Below are 17,337 nucleotides of genomic sequence, written 5' to 3' on the forward strand. Positions count from 1 at the left end.
CAGAACTGCGCAAGACAAATAAGACCGTTCGATTGGAAGTATTGAAATCGGACAGATACGGTACAAAAAATCCAAGATCCGATTTATGTACTGGCTCCACATGACACGCATGCAGTTGGACTCTGATTGGCTTGGATATTTCCAATAGCCTTTGGAATGTTACCCCCTCCCAGTAGCATCATTTTCACCCTCAACCACAAATTTCTCTCTGTTTGCTCCCCAAACCCACAACCATCTCCATCTCTAATTTTAAAAAAAAAATTCTGTTTAGAAAATCTTAGATCCGATTTCAATATTCATAAAATTCTGCTCCACATAAATTGAACATTCGATTTGTGTCTTTTTTTCTCTGCAATGAAATTAAACAGTCCAATTTCTTTTCACTAAAATAAAAAATGGAACGCCGTTACAATAGTGTATATCCCCTCAATACTCTATAACTCAGTGTAACTCACATGTTAACCTCATTTGAAAAAAAATTAGCCTTAGTTCTAAGATAAATATAAAAAGTACTGATTACTTAATATTTATTATATAAATTATATCAAATGATTTAATTTGTTTGAAGTTATTGACTTATTTTAATGATGCAAATCAATTTAAGTGGATTATTTTAGAGGAATTGGATCTAATATATTTTCCTTTTGGGTATACATAAATACTAATATGTTCTATCAAAGTATTTAAAAATTAACTTAATTTAAATAAATTTCAATGTTCACTAACTATGTGATCTATTTAAACAATTTAATTTAATTACAACTTTTATGACTATTCATATAGGTGTTGCAAAAGCCAATGAGTTATAGCTCAAATGGCATAGTCTCTCCATATTCAATTAAGAGGTTGCGGGTTTGAGTCTCCTATCTTTGGTAAAAAAAAAAAAAATATAGGTGTTGCAAAATAATTATTTATTATTTACCAAAAACAATATTATTTTATTATTTATTTTTTTGAAATTTATTTTGTGAAAATTATAATCTTTAACGATCAAAATTGTTACTTGTAAGAAATTACTTAACTAGATCTCTGTGGTCTATGCATTGAAATTTAATTTTTTTTTTTTTTTAAAAAGGTTGAAGGTACACCCCGATTTTGCGTTTAAACTTTACAATACCACATTTCTTCTTCTTCTTCTTCTTCTTCGTATTTTCTTTCATTTGTGAAGTTTAGTGTTACTCAGCAGAGGCACCTACATAGCTGAAATTTCCAGATCTCGCGGATTCACCACCTTCTGCTCTGCCCATGGCTCAGCCTCTAGTGAAGAAGGACGATGACCACGACGACGAAGGTCCTTCATTCTTTCTTTCCCTTTCTTCTTCCTACTTTCTTTCTTTCTGTGCCACTCCTCCATCACTATGTTTCGCTTCCAGATCCAATGCTTAATTCCTGTTTCTCATTCTTAGATCCTCGTGTCGGTGCCTTGTTGATCTGGTTCCGATTCGACATAGGACATAGTTTATTAAGATACTTGTGTTGATTTAGGCACGTAATTTGCAATGCAGATCGTTATTTCTTTGCAATTGATTGTTTAGAATTCGTTATACTGCTCAGTTGATTCATTCATATTCTTCATAGCTAGTTTTCGCATCTTGCTCCAGAGTCACGCTTGTATACTGAGATGAGTTTGAGTGTACTATCATGAATGTGTTGTATTAATTTCATTTTTTCTCCGGTTTGTTTAACAGCTGAGTATTCTCCCTTCTTGGGAATTGAAAAAGGGGCTGTTCTTCAGGAGGCCAGGGTTTTTAATGACCCGCAACTAGATGCTAGGAGATGTTCACAGGTTTCTATTTATTTATCTATCCTCAGCTAGGTAATCTATCTTGTTTCGGTCGAGTTATTCAGCAGTTGAATTTGACATTGTGTTTGTTCGTTGTACCTTTTCAAGGTTATTACAAAACTGTTATACCTACTGAATCAGGGAGATACATTTACAAAGGTAGAGAGTTTTGCCTAAGCTTGCATTTATCTGTTGTGGAGAGTTATCTGTTTTGTACCTTGAACATCCTTGCTTGTTTATAGATTGAGCCTGCATAATTATGTTAGAGTCATTGTTGATTTTTTTTATAATTTATTCTTGCTTCAATTGTGTAGGTCGAAGCCACAGAAGTTTTCTTTGCTGTGACAAAGCTCTTCCAGTCTCGAGATCTTGGGCTTAGGAGAATGGTCTACCTCATAATAAAGGAACTCTCCCCTTCTTCAGATGAGGTTCAAATTCTCACGCAAACTTCATTATTTGTCAAATACACATTGATCTGTGCATTACAAATTTAGTTTCTGACTGTTCTCTCCTTTGTTTTTTTCTTTTGTTCCAAAGGTTATCATTGTCACAAGCTCTCTTATGAAGGACATGAATAGTAAGATTGATATGTATAGGGCAAATGCCATTCGTGTGCTTTGTCGTATCACAGATGGAACGCTCCTCACCCAAATTGAGCGGTATTTGAAACAAGCCATTGTAGATAAGAATCCAGTCGTCGCAAGTGCGGCCCTCGTTAGTGGCATACATCTCCTCCAGGTAATACTTAGTTTGATAGTTTGTCCTTATTCAGCAGATTCTATTGCTTGCTTATCTTATATCACCCCTTTCAGACAAATCCTGAGATAGTAAAAAGGTGGAGCAATGAGGTTCAGGAAGCTGTTCAATCAAGATCACCTCTTGTACAGTTTCATGCACTGGCTTTGCTACATCAGGTATGCTGCATGAATGCTTTGATAACATACATATACAGGTTCTTGGTGTTGCAAAATAAGTTGAACTAAAATAAATACTTTATTGGTCATTATAAATCATTTAGTTAGTCAGGATCCTAGTTTTATTTTCACATGGAATCAACTGTGAATTACAAACAGTTTAGTGACACATGGTGGTTTACAACATTGCAGATACGGCAGAATGATCGACTAGCTGTTAGCAAGCTGGTTACCAGCTTGACAAGGGGAACTGTCCGCTCACCTTTGGCCCAGTGCCTTTTGATTCGTTATACAAGTCAGGTGTGCTTTACTTTTCGTGTATTGCTATCACTGGGATGATATTTGTTTGCATAATATTTAATGCATATTGTTTGCAGGTTATTCGGGAATCAGGAAATAATACACAATCAGGTGACCGCCCCTTCTATGATTATCTTGAGGGTTGCCTTCGTCACAAATCAGAGATGGTGATTTTTGAAGCTGCCAGAGCAATTACGGAGCTCAATGGTGTAACAAGCCGAGAATTAACACCAGCAATTACCGTTCTTCAGCTCTTCTTGAGTTCTTCTAAGCCAGTTTTGAGATTTGCAGCTGTCCGAACTTTGAACAAGGTTAACTTTCTTTTATCATTTGAATTTGAGGGGAGAAAAAAAAATGCTTTTTATGGTTTCATTGATTCTGAGAAAGGGTCCAGCACAATCCCTGTCCCCCCTGAAGGGAGATTTTGCCTTTTGCCTGTTATGTGTTGGGGGAAGTCAGTTGAAAAACTTTTAAAAAATCTTCTGAGTTCATAAATTTTGTGTTAGCTAGTGCATCTTAGGATTTATGTTGGTCAAACCTGATCAGTTACTTTTATTCATAATTTCATAATTGTTGAATATAGCTTTGAACTTTACAGGTTGCAATGAAACATTCAATGGCCGTCACTAACTGTAACATTGATATGGAAAGTTTGATTTCTGACCAGAACAGAAGCATTGCTACACTAGCTATTACCACTCTTTTGAAAACAGGTAACGAATCCAGCGTAGACCGTCTTATGAAGCAGATTACAAATTTCATGTCTGATATTGCGGATGAATTCAAGATTGTTGTCGTTGAAGCAATAAGATCATTATGCTTGAAGTTCCCCTTAAAATATAGATCTCTGTGAGTATATGCGTCATTCTGTTGGTTTCCTTTTTCCCGGATGTTACATATTTCATACGAATATCTTTCTAGATAAGTGATTTAGTCTAAATTAATGGGTTCTGTGATGACATTATTCAGGATGAACTTCCTGAGTAACATTCTTAGGGAAGAAGGTGGTTTTGATTACAAGAAAGCAATTGTAGATTCAATTGTGATTCTGATTCGAGATATCCCTGATGCTAAGGAGAGTGGGCTGCTCCATCTTTGTGAGTTCATTGAAGATTGTGAATTCACTTATTTGTCCACACAGGTATTATTTTTTTACTTTGTTCTTTATTGTGTGGTTTTGAAATTTTATCACTTGTCATTAATCATTGTTTTTTCCCTGTCATACAATAGATACTACACTTTCTGGGAGTTGAAGGCCCAAAGACATCAGACCCCAGCAAATATATTCGTTATATTTATAACAGAGTACATCTTGAGAATGCAACTGTTAGGGCCAGTGCTGTGAGCACGCTAGCAAAGTTTGGGGCTGCAGTTGATGAGTTAAAGGTGTAACTTGCCTCTCTTTATTATTTTATTGTTATTATTATTATTTTTTCTAGTGGATATTATATCTGTAATATTTTCTTTAGTTTTTTTAATGTGAAGTTGCTATTAAATTAGTCTGAAACCTCATATTTACCCTTTTCAGCCCCGCATATTTGTTCTGCTAAGGCGGTGTGTTTTTGACAGTGATGATGAGGTAAATTTCTAAACATATCTTTTAAGGGATTTCTATAATTGCATGGTTTTTGACATCACAGATTTTCTCCCCTGGAGATGTGTAAAACTGCTACCTGCTTTGATTTTTATGTTGTTCTTTTTAATTTCTATGCAGGTCCGTGATAGGGCAACACTTTATCAGAATACGCTTGGAGGCGATGGTTCAGTTGTTGAGACTGATAAAGATGTGAAGGACTTCCTCTTTGGGTCATTTGATATCCCACTTGTCAATCTTGAGACTAGTTTGAAAAATTATGTAAGTCATATCCATTTTTCTTGCTCTTCATTTGTTAAGGACATATCTAATCTTCTGAATGTGAATGCAGGTGCCTTCTGAAGAGCCTTTTGACATTAACTCAGTGCCCAGGGAGGTGAAGTCTGCACCTCTTGCAGAGAAGAAAGCACCTGGTAAAAAGCCAACTGGTTTGGGTGTTTCTAGTAGTGGGCCCCCGTCTACTGCTGATTCATATGAAAGGATGCTTTTGTCCATTCCTGAGTTTGCAAACTTTGGGAAGCTTTTCAAGGTTTTTTCACCTTTTTTTTTTCTTTTTTTCTTCTTTTTCTTCCTGATCCCGTTAGTTTTATATTTTTCTTTTTATATCCAATATTATACGTATGCTGACATCATATTTCTTTCCAGTCCTCAGCACCAGTGGAGCTTACCGAAGCAGAGACAGAATATGCTGTTAATGTTGTTAAACACGTATATGACAAGCATATTGTGTTTCAGTACAACTGCACAAACACAATACCGGAGCAGTTGTTAGAAAATGTAATGTGAAATACATTTACTGTACAATTTCATACTACACTACCTCTCTGGGTTGACTATATTTAATCTTTTCCCATATACCAGGTTATTGTAATTGTGGATGCTTCAGAAGCAGAAGAATTTTCTGAGGTGTTCTCCAAGCCTCTCAGGTCTCTTCCTTATGATTCACCTGGGCAAACTTTTGTGGCATTCGAGAAGCCTGAGGGATTGGCAACAGTTGGAAAATTCGCTAACATTCTGAGATTTATTGTTAAAGAGGTATGTTTCCCTTTTATTCTTCTAAGCTTTTGGTTTTCTTTATCAGTCACCCCAGTATGTATATAATGATGTGTATATTTCATGCCTAGAGCTTGTATTTTTATTTTTTTCCCTTATGCCAGAAATTTTTTGAAATTACAACCTACCATATTTTTGTGTAACAAAAAGTTGAAAATACTCAGCAGCCACCAGCCAGTGTTTTATCAGAATTTTTATTGCTGGAATGATTTGGCCAACACCGTTTTCCCTTTGCATAAATGGGTGGATCTTAGGGTATCAAAAGAAAATAAATGAGTGGGTCTCACCACTTCATATAATCCATTTTGTGTATAAAAAATAAATTTGGTTACATTTTTTTGGTTGTGAAAAACTGGAAATCTCATCACTACTATATAAATTTGATTTTGATCAGGTTGACCCATCCACTGGTGAGGCAGAAGAAGATGGCGTTGAAGATGAATACCAGCTGGAGGATCTGGAGGTTGTTGCGGCAGATTACATATTGAAAGTGGGGGTCTCCAATTTCAGGAATGCTTGGGAAAGTATGGGAGCTGATTGTGAACGAGTAGATGAATATGGTCTTGGCCCGAGGGAGAGTTTGGCGGAAGCTGTAAATGCAGTCATCACTCTTCTTGGCATGCAACCTTGTGAGGTAAGCCGTTGATGTCGATTTGCTGCGTTGTTACATGTTTCTTGTTTTGAGACCTATTTTTGTTAGTCTGTTAATAAGCCAATTGTTCAATATTTGGTTCTGTACAAGATTAATCTTCTACACCCTAAGTTTTCCGAGTTTGACATATCTCACATATAGATTCAAGTACATTGGTGCATACAAAAGAATTTGTTGCTCTCATTCATTGTGTTCCTTTGAAAGAATCGGAAGTTGAACTTTGTAAGGATAAAAGTAGAGTATCGTTTGTGTATCTCTTCATGACTCTCATCTTGTCCACTTTGTAGGGCACGGAGGTTGTCCCTCCCAATTCAAGGTCGCACACATGTTTGCTGTCAGGTGTATACATAGGGAACATCAAAGTGCTTGTGCGGTTGTCCTTCGGACTCGACGGTCCTAAGGATGTTGCAATGAAACTGGCCGTCAGATCCGAGGATGAAACCGTTAGCGATGCCATTCACGAGATTGTGGCATGCGGCTAAAGAACAAACGTTGACTCAGCTCGGCTTTCTTTTTGTTAATGAAATTGGAGTTAAATAGCAACATAGATAGACGTGTGTAAAGAATTGCAGAACTGTACGCTTTGGACTTGGCATATGCACCATTTATTTGTCACTTACTGCATGCTTGTTAGACTAGCAACCATACTCCAAAGTCTTGATTATTATACATTTATACTTCATTCTTTGTAGAACATTTTATACAAATTTTGCGCATTCACCTTAATTGTTCCTACAATGAATCGATATTTGTTCAATAGCAATTGTCTTGTCTGAAAGATATTCTCTCCTACTTAGTTTTGAAATCTATTGTTTATTTCTTGATATCATTACGTTACAGGGTTCATATGTCGCACTTAGAAAAGCCGCAATCTTCGTTTAAAATATTAAGATGCATAGAGAAGGTAAAAAATAAAGGTAAAAGAGAGATAAGATGCATAAAGAGCATTTGCCTATATATTCTAATGTTATAACGAACGTAAATATTGTTTCATACTACATTCACAATCGAGAAAATGTTATATAACCTTTGTATTCCACACAATTCTTCTCATCAAAGGAGAAATGCTTATATATAGTTATATACTACATGCGTTAGGAACGTATATAGCCACTCGTATAGGCTTTCATATAAATGGACCTAACAAGGGAACTCAAATGTTTAGTCTGTACCCTCTCCTTCAATGGCTCAAATCATCCTCCTATGCCCTCCAAATGCCCATATCTAACCAATAAAAAAAGCGGGAAAAACAAGAGTTAAGTTCTACAAGTGAAAAGTATATTAGATTCAGTTGCCTCACTGTTTTCATCCCATAATATCTACTATTAGGTATTAATTAACTAATGAAACAACATAAATATCAAGCAGACATAACACAATTTCATCAACTTCATATATTATATAAGTTACTCCTTCCGTTTCTTTTTATCTGCCATGTCACTTTTGGTATATCATTAAATCAATTTATCAAGATACAATTACCATGACAGAAAATGAATCAGAGGGATTTGATAAGGCCAAAATTCAATGCTCACCTTAAGGTTTGTGTCCCAACTTCCTGTACACAAGGCACTTCCATCAGCTGCCAGACCTAAACAGCTGATCCTGCCCTCATGAGAGTCTTGAAGAGACCCTAAATTCAACACCACCTGCAAAGGAACAAATAATCAATCATATGTTACAAAATTTAACAAGCTTTCAAGTTACATTACATTAAGGCACAAAGCGAGTACCTTTGCCAACAAAGTGTCCCATACATAGCAATCTCCATTTGTGTATCCGGCAAAAAGGAGTCTTCCTGATATGGAGAACGCGATGGAGGTCACGGGTGGTGTTTCATTGTCACTGTGCTTCTGACAGTATACTTGAAGTTGATGTCCAGTCCGAATGTCAAACAATCTGCATGTTCCGTCCTCCGAGCCAGTTCCGAATCTATTTCCATCTGGAAAGAGCTTGACCGAATTAACATCTCCCTCATGCCCATGGAATGTCCGAACTGCTCGACTTGCCATACGTGTATCCCACAATCGAGCAGTGGCGTCACAAGAACCAGATGCAAACATTCTTGAGTTGGATCCGTTAATGGAGATGCTAAGGCAGGACAAAGTAACAGCATATTCCTAAGAAAGTATTCAATAAATAACACACAATAGTTTTCCAACGAACATGTTACCTAGTCAGCACATTGATTACCATCAAGATTTCACCACCTTATCAGTGGGATTGCATGAGAAGAAATGTTTAAAAGAAGAGAATATTCATTCTTTTGGTTTTAATTCAAAACATTGGACAGCACACCAAAGCAATCATTCAATTCTGCTGCATCCTAAAACAAATATGCTCTTCACTTTTTTCTCAAATTTGAAGTTGCACAACATGGGAAGAGTATTTGACTACAAAATTATCAACGAAATCAAATGAACTAAGCAGTATTTTAAGTTTAATTTTATGTTTATCACAATGCAGGAGTTCTTCTGAACATTTGTGTAATAGATGGAACATCTTATTAAGTAAATGCAAATCATAAAGAAGGGGATAGTAATATACTCAAAAGTCCAAAGTCCGAAAAAAATCAACAAATAGTTGAATTAATTCATAAAATCATCAAACATACCTAAGTACATCTGCAGTATGTCCAGATTGAAATTCACCACCAAAGACAGAAGTTTTAAGGCCGGTAGTAATATCCCATAGAACACAAGTCTGATCACCAGAACCAGTAATTAAGTGAGTGTCTTCGTCAGGAACATACTGACAAGATGAAATGTAACCCTTATGTCCACAAAGCGTCCTGGAAACAGGTAGATTCCCATCCTTGTCGGTGGCGGAATTCAGGTTGAAAATAGAGCAAACACTGTCAAGTCCACCACATGTAATTGACTGACCAGTTGGTGAGAAAGCAGTTGCCATGACCCATGCACAAGGAAGCTTTATGGCGTGGATTTTCTGCCTTGTTAGAGCATTCCACACAATTAAACGACCATCTTGGGATGCACTAACAATCCGATTCCTCTCAGATGTCCAATCTAATGAATACACCTGCAACAGTTAAATGAAAATAAAATTTCTAAATTCTGCTAGTCTGATGAGTATTAATCTTCGCGAAACTGTTGATATATAACCAAGCAAAGGACCAGGTCAATGTGGGGAAGCAGAGATGAAACAATTGAATAACTATTGATCAAATTAATTTCTCAAACATTTGTTAAATTCACAGGTGCAGCAAGGAAAACTATATCCCCGCCTTGGTTCCAGTTTCTCAAACTACATACACACTAACACTAGTTTATAGATAAGGTATTCCCACTTTACAGTTTCAGCTTACAAGATATGATCTTTTCCATAATTCTTTAACTCCCAACTCAAATTTCATGAATAATAGTTCATACTAATACTTGATAAGGCAATTCCATAGTCATTTAACAAAGTATTAACTGATAAAAACAACTAACTATTGAATGAAAAGAACAAGAAAGTAATGCATTACTTTTCACATATGAAGGAAAGAAGAGGAAAAGGCAAAAACAGCAAGAAAAAAGGTACCTTTCCTGTATGGCCCTGCAAAGTTCTACAGCAAACCAGATCAGTAGGTCCAAAAGTCACAGGACTCTTACCCTGAGACCTCGCATACCCAGCAACTGAAATCAACAAAATAAAAATGCTTCAAACAGTGAGTTCAGAAGATCTAAATCCAAATTCCAAAGTATAGAGTAAAAGAAGAAAAGAAATTGTTTTTGGGTTTACGATCAGTATCAAGCAAAGAACGGCGTGTATGGTTTAAACGTTGTTTGAGATTGTTGAGTGTGTCAGTGGCAGCTAAGTGACGCTCCTTGAGCTCAGCAACAGACATTTTTGGTTGAGAAAGGGACATATGAACATGAATTTGAAGCACCACACAATACAAGTCAATTCACAACCACAATTACAATCACATTGCAGTGTGTTTCAGAATGAATGCAAGTTGGGAAATTTATGCCGATGAAATGATGGGGTTGCTTGAGTTTTGTGTTTGGTGCTGTGTTACTTTTCAACTTGTTCTTCCAAACAGAAGAAGAAGAAGAAGAAGAAGAAGAAGAAAGGTGGAGTTCAACTACTCATGGAAGGAAAGTGTGAATGAATTATGAATTTTTTAAATAATAATATCAAATAAATAAATAAATAGAATAATTTATTTTGTACTTTGTAGGACATTTCCTTTTCCTATCTCTACTGAAACGAAGACCTGAGCTGGCAAATTTTTTTTTTTAATTTGCCATATTCAAATATCTCTGCTACGCGGACTTTGATATTACATACTATTTTTGTTAATTAAAATAATTTAAATATATAATTAATTAATAAAAATTGTATTTTTATATGAATATTAAGAGCTTCTGGTGTATATCATATATTATTGATATTTGTTTTATATTTTTTTATTAGAAATTAAAGAAAAAAAGGTTAATATAGTTGAATTCATGTTTAAGTTTAACCGAAACTGCAATGTTCTTTCATTTATAAGAATAAGTAAATAAATTCAAAACGTGTGTTCTTATTGTAAGATTTTGAAGTAATGCATACTTGAATCAAGTATATATTCTTTGAAATGTTTTTTTTTTTTTTTTGGTGACTCTATTCTTTTAATGTTTAAGTATATTAAATTATTAATATAGTTGTACAGAAAAACATAATAAAAAAAGAACGAGAGATAATTGACTTTTAAAGTTTTAACCTTGGACACTACTGACTACCCCACTTCCCAAGCATCCACCAAACACAAATTAAGATTAAGGATAAACATGACAAATTAGGCCACCTCAACATGAGATCTTTTTCTAAATGGGGACTAGCCAAGTTGGAGTGGGTGGAATCTTTGAAAACTACGTTGTGTATCGAATGAGAAACCCAGGATTTTACAAGTGGCTCTTTTGCTCATAAGTCAAAACCAAATCTTTCATATTAGGAGCCCACCTTTGTGGAAGAATGCTCAAAATAAGTGTACATCATATCATATCATTGTGAACAGAATAGCTAAGTTAAAGTATTTTCCATCTAGCATCAGGAATAATGATGAAAAAAATTCCGTTGCCGGGAATCGAACCCGGGTCTCCTGGGTGAAAGCCAGATATCCTAACCGCTGGACGACAACGGATGTTGTTGTCAAGTATACCATGATATATTTGTTATAGTGAGAGAAAACTAAACGAAACTGAAGATTACATTTATGCATCTGCCAATTTTCTTTCCCCTAAACTAATTTTTGTTTATTTTTACACTATTCTCTGCATAATGCATATTATTCATGTGATAGACAAATGTAAATCATGACAAAGATATCGTTAATAATTGCTTATCCTATTAAAACCTTTTAGGGTACACATGGCCCGGTCCCGAATATTTTAGAGACTAATTTAGTGTGATTTTACCGAATTTAGGACTGGATAAGGATCTTATAAATAGCTCCGGACTAGGTCTAGATCAAGACTAATCCGACTTCACCCGACCCATGTGCATTAGGGAACTAAAAAATATATATATTTTAAATTAATTTTAATATTATGTTATATTAAATTATTAATTATAAGCTTATTATTTTATTTTTAATCACACTTGTTAAATTAAAAAATTAGATCAAAGAAGTATCAAATTAAAATTTATGGACAAATTCAAATTCAAATATGAATATCAACTTTTCGGTAACAAATTTTTTTTATAAATTTCTTTATAAATTATTGTTAAAACTTTAAAGACTCAGTTTAGACTCAATATAGTTGTGGGCTTGTGGCTCAAAAATATTTAGGTTTCATTGGGTTTAAGATCAGATTAGGATCTAAAAAATAAACTCAATGTATATTTAGAGGTCTGACCGGTTTCACTCAACCTATGAACACACCTCCCTTCCCTTCTCCCACGGAAGCTTTTAGTTCCAATAATATTAAATTATTAATAGATATTGCTAATGCTTTTCGCTAAGGGATCTGGCTCGGGCTGAGAGAGAGAGAGAAGCGAAGTAAATATGGATCATCTGAAATCTAAAAATCCAATTACATAACCCAACTTCACAAGAAAAACAAGCTCAAGCAGACACAAATTCTGCCTCCAAAAAAAGTCACATGGACATTATATTTCCAATGGCTCAATAAGCCAATGGAATAATTACACTGGTAAGAAGCCGATCATTTATATGATGAATCAAAACCTATATATATAAATGAATCAAAGAAACAACAAATAAAATCATTCTGACAGCAATCCAAGGAATAAGATGATATGAATATATAGATAGAAGCTTCAAACTGCAAATCAGTTTAGCCTCCAGAGTGAGAAGCTGGAGTTGTTTCAAAACGACCATCCTTGAACACATGGATATATTGTTGGGGCAAAGCATGCTCCACCTGTAATAATAGAGGAAGTGTTTAAAATTTGGAATATTAAATAAATCACTTGAGTTCCCTGGGTCACTAATAATCTAAGAACAAGATAGATGCATTTAATCAATAATTTACAATGTAACAGATAAAATTCGAAGTACATGGCTGGAATTATTTCCCTTCTTTTGGGGATGGGGGGTAGAATAGGCTTTATTTCATATTTAGATGGCAAACCATATTTTGCTATTAAGAAATTAAAGGATACAAATATTAGAAAAACCAAAATTTGCAATATGTAATAGAACAAACATGAAACATACCCAATCACCATCAGGCTCAGCACCAGGAACCATTACATTAATCTCACTTGACTTTGCCGTTGATATGGATGTTTCTAAAGAATCCTTGCTCAGATAAAGCTGGCAGCCTCCAGTATTGTCCACGGAAATTGTTGGAGCGGAACCCTGTATCAGTGAAAGCAAAACATGATTATAGCTAAACCGGATTTGACTTAAAATCATTATTTATGATCAAACCTTTACCCTTTATCATATTTGACGTGCCAACAACATTAGAAGTTTTTAGGGAGTAAACTGTAAAAGGAAGAGGAAGGAATAAAAGTACCTGACACTGCACCTCTATCGAACTACAGTTTACGACCTCAAAAGCTGCAACAACATCCTACATTTTAACAACAGAAAAATTAACTTTGTATATCCCTCAATATCAACTGCATTCGTGTTATGGAAAAAAAAAATAAAAGCTGCATTTCTCATGCCTCACTAACCTTAAACACAACTCCCATCTTAATGCATTTGTCAACGGTTATATTGTTGACCTTGCCTGAAAATTGTACACAAGATATAAAATCAGTTTTAGCATTTTCACCAATTCATAAGTTCGAAACAAGCTAGTAAAGAAAGAATCTTGTAACACAATTATGATTACCTTGAATCTGTAAAACAGAGTTCTTGCATCCATAGACATATACAGACTGCTTTGCATCACAATCTTCAATGACCAAAGATTTATTCTCAATTTGATTTTCAACAACCCACCTACAGTGGCAGAGAATAGTTAGGTCTGGGAAATGGACAAGTGTCATTCTTAATACTGAATCGTTCATAACACAGTGACTAAGACACAGACAGACATATATAAACCTACTTGCGGCCCATTTGAAGCTCAAATTTCGGAGGTCCTGCTTTAGGAGTTGCCTTTGGAGCTGCATGACTTTCTTTTTCAGTAGTTCCAACAACTCCAGTTCTATCCGTTCGATTCTTTGCTTTCATGTCATTTGTAACCTTTCTCAAACCTAGGATATAAAAATATAATTTATATAGGCCGAATGTTCACTCAAGATTGCAAGAGTAAGAATAAACTACCTGAAGTAATATCTCCTGAACTGATCTGTTGAAAAACAGCAGACATCCCTACATTTGGCTTAGAACATGAAGCCCGAGATGTTTCAGAACTAAGGAGAGAAGCAGGTGGAGGAGGAGGGGCAGCAGGTGAATTAGATGAAGGAGCTTTTGATGCAGCAATTACTTTTCCTGTTGGACTCCATACAGGGCCTAAAGGATGAAATTTCTTGACATAATCCCTCAAGCCAGGTACATATAAATCTTTCAGAGCTTTGACCCACTCAACATGATTTGGGTCTTTATTTCTGTACTCGACAAGGACCTGATTATTACCAAAAAGAAAAATAATCCTTCACATGTGAAATTTCAGTGAATATGAATTAGTAAAGTGAAAGAAAAAGTCTAAGAGGATATTGCAAGATTGGAACACATAATTATGTAACTAAAGTATTTGCAAAGGTAAATTGCAAATCCAGCATTTGTCATCATAGTTACCGAGTCTAAGCATAATATATTCCTCAGAATTAAGCCAATGTAACTCAAAAAATGGATATACATTCACAAATTACAGGGGAAAAATGGATATACATTCCTGCTTAATCTGAAATATGGAGGAGTATATGATTATTCAACATAAATCAAGAAGCCTCTGACAGAATACCTTGTTGCTATAAAACTCAGCCATCTGCCAACTGTCTTCCACGTGCGCAATAGGCATACTCATACCTTGAAACAGCAGAAGAAAAATATGATGCCAAAAAGATCAGAATTTATATGAGAATAACCAATTAACCATACATCACTTACCACATTCCTTCCCTGTATATGCAATCCATGCTAGAGCTGAGAGACTGTCTCCAGCAGCCTTCAAGTGATTGAAATAATCAGATCTCTTTCCTTCTGCCATTGCGTTAGCTTTTTTGATAATGTCATTCAATGGTTTCAGAAATTCAGCCATTCCCTGAGGGCTGGGCTTCTGCATGGTGACAATATGACATATTAAGTCAGCATTCACAGACATTGGGACTTTCATCCCCACCCCAACGAATATCAAAACATTGAACCACATCTTTTATGTACTTTCTTTTCTCCTACTACCTAGATGAATTTCTCTTAGCGATAAACAGAATTACAATTCTCTCAAACCAATCCCCGTATCCCACTGGATCAATTTCAAATTACACAAGCAGAGAGGGAAAATGTTTGATCGAGAAAAATAGCAACCTCAACTGAATGAATATACCAAAACATTAAGCTAAATTTCTTTATATATATTTTTTTTCTTTCAAGAATTGACAGTGTCATCTTTTTTTTTTTTTTTTTTCAAATCTCATTAAACATGTGAACTCACTGTTTTCTCCTACAAGGACAATAGGTAACAGAAGCATCGAATCCACACAAACCATAACAATGTTCATGGATTTGAATCCGAAAACATAACAAAACAAAAAATCAGACGAAACATGCAACTCCCTGCACTCAATTCCAGAATACTTATCACAGAAAATAATATTGTCATGATTCACGAAATGGCGCACGTATAATTAAAAATCCATTAATTTCAGAAGAGGTAGAATTAGATGAACCTGAGTGTGCTTGAGCGTAATCAGAAGCTCCTTCTGCGCGGCGAAAGCTTCCTTCACAACGTTGCTGATACCCAACACCTGACCTCCGATGACCTCCGCCGCAGCAGAGAGCTTACTTAGGTGCTCATCAATAAGATCGCCGAATGCCACGACGGACGGATCTCGCGCCGCATCATCGGCACCACCACCACCGGCCGTGAAAGCTCCGCCATGTGATCCGGAGGATAGAGCCTCCAAGCGCGACACCGCGGATTCCAACCTCTGTATAAGTTTCTCTTCCATCACTCTCACAATCATACACACTCTTCTCTGAGAAGATATGAAAATAGATCTGGTTACATGTGGTGTTAGGCCTTTACGTGCTTTCTATTTTCCGAATAAGAAATTGAAAAAGACAAAAAAAAAAAAAGAAAAATAAAGAGAAAGTTAGTTTCGGTTTGGGAATTGGCGGTTGCAGTTTTACTTTTCGCGCGGGATTGCAGCTTCGGACCTGCACTTACACGTGTCCTTTTTTCTGGGCTAAAAAAAATGGACTTTTTTTTGTTTACAAAAAATTAAACTCTTTTTTTCTGGTTGCTCATTTCTTTTCTTGTGTATTTAGCAAATACATCAAATAATCGTACACCTAAAAAAAAAAAACATACATCAAATAATCAATTGCCTTTTTGCCTGTCATATGCAAAATGCAATGATTTAGTAAAGGAGATCATCATACTCTTCACTTATTAAATATCTTTTTACTACGGTAATAATTCACATAAAATAATTTTATATAAAAATATTAGATAATTTAATATATTTGACTAAAATTTTTAATATAGTACATGTTTACATATTAGTTAGTAAACATTTTTATATGAATAACTATCTTTTAGTAGTTCAAGATTAAATTACCAAAAATACATCCATATAATATTATAGAAATGTCTTTGTATATGAACGTTTTTAGTTACTCTTTTTTTTTTCTTTTTTCTTTTTTCTTTTTTCTTTTTTTCTTGTATCGCATCCTGGGTTATTCCATGAGAAAGGAAATTGCATGTTCTATTATTATATGTCCCACCATAAAATTGGACATTCTTTTAGAATAAGTTTCAATTATTATCAGTAATGGAAACATGTGTGAGTTGATACATTCGGTGACCACCAACTAACCCACGTATACTTTCTGTTTCTCTCTGAGGTCTCTCGTGTTTGGTGTTATGACTTTCATGTAACGTTATATGTATCTTCATCTAACAAACTAGATACACATGTTCATTCAAAGATTAGAAAGAACTCAAGAATAAGATCCACTCATGCATAATTACTAAAAATAACACGTAACTTGCTATGAATATGAACCATGCTTGCAGTGGCAGTAAAGACACCAAACTTAAAAACTAACCTAGAAATCTAGAATCATGGAAATAATGCTGTCTTGGTTTAAATTTTGAAATATTTGTTAGCCGACTATGTGTTAATTAGCTGCAGGCTCCATTAGTGTTGCTGTTGACAAGCATGAAATATATAGGCACGGATTTTTTTAAACTATAAATTTAAAAAAGAAATCGAAAAAACATTTTCCCAACTCTAATTTTGGGATACAATTTTTTTTGGTTTGACATTTGAAGCAAATTTTTCATACCCGACAAACCTCGTTACTTTACTAAAGTTCGCAATACTCCCGACAAACTCTAAGTTATTTATAGAATTCGCCGGAGTAACTTAATACTAGTAACTCATTCTTCTCTTTGATATTGCT

At 35.1% G+C, this 17,337-nt stretch overlaps 3 protein-coding genes and 1 non-coding gene across 5 annotated transcripts; 1 reads left to right on the forward strand and 3 right to left on the reverse strand.

The window, feature by feature from the left end:
• The first annotated feature begins 1,019 nt into the window (after positions 1-1,019).
• On the forward strand, positions 1,020-7,074 carry LOC112736876 (coatomer subunit gamma-2). The gene is made up of 18 exons (XM_025786522.3): positions 1,020-1,291; positions 1,689-1,786; positions 1,892-1,942; positions 2,098-2,211; positions 2,321-2,521; positions 2,596-2,697; positions 2,890-2,997; positions 3,075-3,308; positions 3,596-3,846; positions 3,967-4,138; positions 4,228-4,383; positions 4,526-4,576; positions 4,712-4,852; positions 4,923-5,120; positions 5,237-5,368; positions 5,453-5,626; positions 6,039-6,278; positions 6,584-7,074. Exons 1-18 carry the CDS (start codon positions 1,246-1,248, stop codon positions 6,776-6,778), a joined length of 2,664 nt encoding a protein of 887 aa, XP_025642307.1. The 5' UTR covers positions 1,020-1,245; the 3' UTR covers positions 6,779-7,074.
• Positions 7,075-7,230: 156 nt separating this feature from the next.
• On the reverse strand, positions 7,231-10,563 carry LOC112736877 (guanine nucleotide-binding protein subunit beta-1). 2 transcript variants are annotated; one of them, XR_003168844.3, is made up of 6 exons: positions 10,041-10,556; positions 9,840-9,934; positions 8,911-9,335; positions 8,030-8,416; positions 7,832-7,945; positions 7,231-7,520 (listed from the first exon to the last, which is right to left on the reverse strand). XR_003168844.3 is itself a non-coding variant. In XM_025786524.3 (6 exons), exons 1-6 carry the CDS (start codon positions 10,165-10,167, stop codon positions 7,485-7,487), a joined length of 1,155 nt encoding a protein of 384 aa, XP_025642309.1. In that variant the 5' UTR covers positions 10,168-10,563; the 3' UTR covers positions 7,231-7,484. The 2 variants fall into 2 exon arrangements, 1 of the variants encoding a protein (XP_025642309.1); XM_025786524.3 differs by having other exon boundaries at positions 8,030-8,387; positions 10,041-10,563.
• Positions 10,564-11,355: 792 nt separating this feature from the next.
• Positions 11,356-11,427, reverse strand: TRNAE-UUC (transfer RNA glutamic acid (anticodon UUC)). Its single transcript has one exon. It is a non-coding gene; the product is annotated as a tRNA-Glu (tRNA).
• Positions 11,428-12,277: 850 nt separating this feature from the next.
• On the reverse strand, positions 12,278-16,031 carry LOC112736880 (cyclase-associated protein 1). The gene is made up of 10 exons (XM_025786527.2): positions 15,597-16,031; positions 14,818-14,986; positions 14,672-14,736; positions 14,032-14,332; positions 13,814-13,961; positions 13,595-13,704; positions 13,434-13,489; positions 13,271-13,327; positions 12,967-13,110; positions 12,278-12,670 (listed from the first exon to the last, which is right to left on the reverse strand). The coding sequence occupies exons 1-10, from the start codon at positions 15,891-15,893 to the stop codon at positions 12,584-12,586; spliced, it is 1,434 nt and encodes a 477-aa protein (XP_025642312.1). The 5' UTR covers positions 15,894-16,031; the 3' UTR covers positions 12,278-12,583.
• Positions 16,032-17,337: the final 1,306 nt, after the last annotated feature.

This window comes from Arachis hypogaea, chromosome 13, assembly GCF_003086295.3.
Source record: "Arachis hypogaea cultivar Tifrunner chromosome 13, arahy.Tifrunner.gnm2.J5K5, whole genome shotgun sequence".
NCBI classification, from domain to species: Eukaryota; Viridiplantae; Streptophyta; class Magnoliopsida; order Fabales; family Fabaceae; genus Arachis; species Arachis hypogaea.

Bases quoted from the DNA above. Each gene is read 5' to 3' on its own strand.
- LOC112736876 (XM_025786522.3), top strand. From the start codon at position 1,246: ATGGCTCAGCCTCTAGTGAAGAAGGACGATGACCACGACGACGAAG. The intron at 1,787-1,891 runs GTTTCTATTTAT...TACCTTTTCAAG, and splicing joins ATGCTAGGAGATGTTCACAG to GTTATTACAAAACTGTTATA. The intron at 4,853-4,922 runs GTAAGTCATATC...ATGTGAATGCAG, and splicing joins AGACTAGTTTGAAAAATTAT to GTGCCTTCTGAAGAGCCTTT.
- LOC112736880 (XM_025786527.2), bottom strand. From the start codon at position 15,893: ATGATTGTGAGAGTGATGGAAGAGAAACTTATACAGAGGTTGGAATCC. The intron at 13,962-14,031 runs GTAGTTTATTCT...TTTATATCCTAG, and splicing joins TTCAGGAGATATTACTTCAG to GTTTGAGAAAGGTTACAAAT. The intron at 13,328-13,433 runs GTTAGTGAGGCA...GTTAAAATGTAG, and splicing joins AGATGGGAGTTGTGTTTAAG to GATGTTGTTGCAGCTTTTGA.
- LOC112736877 (XM_025786524.3), bottom strand. From the start codon at position 10,167: ATGTCCCTTTCTCAACCAAAAATGTCTGTTGCTGAGCTCAAGGAGCGT. The intron at 9,935-10,040 runs GTAAACCCAAAA...TGTTGATTTCAG, and splicing joins TTCTTTGCTTGATACTGATC to TTGCTGGGTATGCGAGGTCT. The intron at 9,336-9,839 runs GTACCTTTTTTC...TAACTGTTGCAG, and splicing joins TGCAGGGCCATACAGGAAAG to GTGTATTCATTAGATTGGAC.